The sequence below is a fragment of the Bremia lactucae genome, linkage group LG1, assembly GCF_004359215.1.
Source record: "Bremia lactucae strain SF5 linkage group LG1, whole genome shotgun sequence".
Taxonomy (NCBI): domain Eukaryota; phylum Oomycota; class Peronosporomycetes; order Peronosporales; family Peronosporaceae; genus Bremia; species Bremia lactucae.
In genome coordinates this window covers 8,897,582-8,900,556 of record NC_090610.1, presented here as the reverse complement: position 1 = coordinate 8,900,556, position 2,975 = coordinate 8,897,582, and the positions used below count along the sequence as shown (strand labels likewise).

At 38.9% G+C, this 2,975-nt stretch overlaps 1 protein-coding gene across 1 annotated transcript; it reads right to left on the bottom strand.

Moving 5' to 3' along the window:
* Positions 1-1,074: 1,074 nt before the first annotated feature.
* CCR75_002939 (uncharacterized protein) lies at positions 1,075-1,458 on the bottom strand (the record flags this gene model as incomplete). Its single annotated transcript, XM_067961036.1, has 1 exon — positions 1,075-1,458. The coding sequence occupies one exon, from the start codon at positions 1,456-1,458 to the stop codon at positions 1,075-1,077; it is 384 nt and encodes a 127-aa protein (XP_067820180.1).
* Between the last annotated feature and the right edge of the window lie 1,517 nt (positions 1,459-2,975).

Here is a 2,975-nt window from a genome sequence, read left to right as displayed (position 1 = left end):
GATCGTAACGCTTTAACATTGTTCTGATGACGAAGTGATAGAAACTGGTAAAAGCTGCGTGTTGACGAACAATAAAGGAGAGATTTAAGGCTTTATACGAAAGCTATAAATAATTATCATCTTTTTAAAAGCAATATGTATGTAACACGGATCGCATACTTCTTTACCGCGCAAGTATGCATCTGTTCAAGGCCACATTGCCTTTGACTATAAAACACTGGGTGTTTCTGCTTGAGTTTTCCTTCATTTATATGCTATAGCTTACTGTCTCTTGCACCTCCGTTGTCCACAACTTTCAATCGGCGCTCTCTAAACTGCAACAACGTAAACGTAATAGTTTGACACAAATAAGAATAAGGAGATAATGCTTGCGCGACCTTTACAAGCAGTCCCTGAGTCCTTATTTGCTTGATAAATTAGGATGTAGCATAGCAGCTTTTTTGTTATTAGATACGATTTGGTCTATATTTGTCATGAAATAGCAGTGCTAACCTATTACACGAATACTTTCTTAACGTAGAAGCAGGGGCCGGCATTCTTTGACCCAATTCAATGACTGTCAAATGGACTGTTTTTCGATGAACTTTTATCTGAAGGTGTTTACCGTTTTTGTTTGCATTATGATTGAAATTTCTTGCCATGTTCTTGCAATGTAATCGACATGGTTTGAGTTTAGGCAAAACCAGAAATCTACCTATATGATCCTATGTATCCCCACCTTTCCCACACCGTTTTCCCTTCCTATTGCGACGGGTGCAATGAATGTACTAATCTGCAGAAATGCCTGCATGAACATTACAGGCAGCTATTTTCTCAAACTATTATAAAGACAGCCAAGAAGCTTTAGAGACATAAACTTTTGCTACATTGAATTAATACAACCCTTCTGCAAATCTAAAATACTACGGTTCCTCGGAAGAGATCCGTTGAAAGATAGTTACGCAGAAACCATGAAATCACTACAAAGATGACATGTTGACCCAGTCGTCTCCTGTGTCGCTTGATCAGTTATCACAAGAACCTTTTGCATCAGCAACGCGGTGCTATGTATTAATTGTAGCTGTTGTCATCATTTCAATCAGAGCGGTCATAGCTGTTGTAGCTACGTCGATAGCTGCTACGGTATCGATTATCGCGGTTTGAGTACCCGTCCCCACCGTATCGGCTTCTGTATCGATTATTGTATCGCTCACTGCTGACATACCTGCTTCTATCGTAGCTTCTTCGACCAGTTAATCTCCTTCCATTTCCATCGTCAGTGCTGTCATCCCGGTCATCGTCATCGTAACCGTCACGATCATTGTAGCCGTCAGCATCCCCGTCTCGATATACTGCATTGTCGTTTGTTGGATTACGCAAGGCAACTGCCTCGGCCACTTCTGTCGATGCGTCCACAGTACTCCCAAATAACGCTACACTTGCAATGCATAGTGCAATAATTGGCTTATTAAACATCATCGTGGTCGTTCTAGCGAGTTGCTTGGTTAGAATGGTTTCAATCGAAAAATGATTAAAAGCTATTGCCGTTTTGATAAACAAGCTTGACGTGCAAACTGCCAAAATATATTATTTAGACAGACTATGCCGTTGCTATCTCGCCACGATGCACATACGGTAGGTATGTTTTTCCCGAACAGATTGCTTACCTAACAATGCACATCTTGGCAACGAAGGCTCTACAAAATGAAATGTGTCAATTGATGTAAGCTTCAAGATCGTAACGCTTTAACATTGTTCTTATGACGAAGTGATAGGGACTTTATCGCGGTAAAAGCTGCGTGTTGACGAACAATAAAGGAGAGATTTAAGGCTTTATACGAAAGCTATAAATAATTATCATCTTTTTCAAAAGCTATATGTATGTAATACGGATTGGATACTTCTTTACCGCGCAAGTATGTATCTGTTCAAGGCCACATTGCCTTTGACTATAAAACACTGGGTGTTTCTGCTTGAGTTTTCCTTCATTTATAAGCTATAGCTTACTGTCTCTTGCACCTCCGTTGTCCACAACTTTAAATCGGCACTCTCTAAATTGCAAGAACGTAAATGTAATAGTTTGACGCAAATAAGAATAAGGAGACTAATGCTTGCGCGACCTTTACAAGCAGTCCCTGAGTCTTTATTTGCTTGATAAATTAGGATGAAGCATAGCAGCTTTTTTGTTATTAGATACGATTTGGTCTATATTTGTCATGAAATAGCAGTGCTAACCTATTACACGAATACTTTCTTAACGTAGAAGCAGGGGCCGGCATTCTTTGACCCAATTCAATGACTGTCAAATGGACTGTTTTTCGATGAACTTTTATCTGAAGGTGTTTACCGTTTTTGTTTGCATTATGATTGAAATTTCTTGCCATGTTCTTGCAATGTAATCGACATGGTTTGAGTTTAGGCAAAACCAGAAATCTACCTATATGATCCTATGTATCCCCACCTTTCCCACACCGTTTTCCCTTCCTATTGCGACGGGTACAATGAATGTACTAATTTTCAGAAATGCCTGCAATGAACATTACAGGCAGCTATTTTCTCAAATTATCATAAAGACAGCCAAGAAGGTGAGCTTTAGAGATATAAACTTTTGCTACATTTAATTAATACAACCCTTCTGCAAATCTAAAATACTACGGTTCCTCGGAAGAGATCCGTTGAAAGATACTTACGCAGAACTTATGAAATGACTCCAAAGATGATGTAATGGGGCACTACGACTTGTACTGTTCCGGTACAAGTCCACTTCACACTGCTTCAGTTGTGAGTGGTGCTTTCCGTTAGATGACGTACACTGTTCGTATAGAGGAAAACTTCTCTTGCGACAAGTTAACTTAAGAGGGTAAAATGAAAGCTGTATTAATATAGTTAAGTGTCTCTTAATCTATCTTTGTAAATGTTGACTTAACTATAAACTAATACTAAACATGTAAATGAATTCTTATCTATCTTATCTTGTAACTCTCTTTGATTACTTC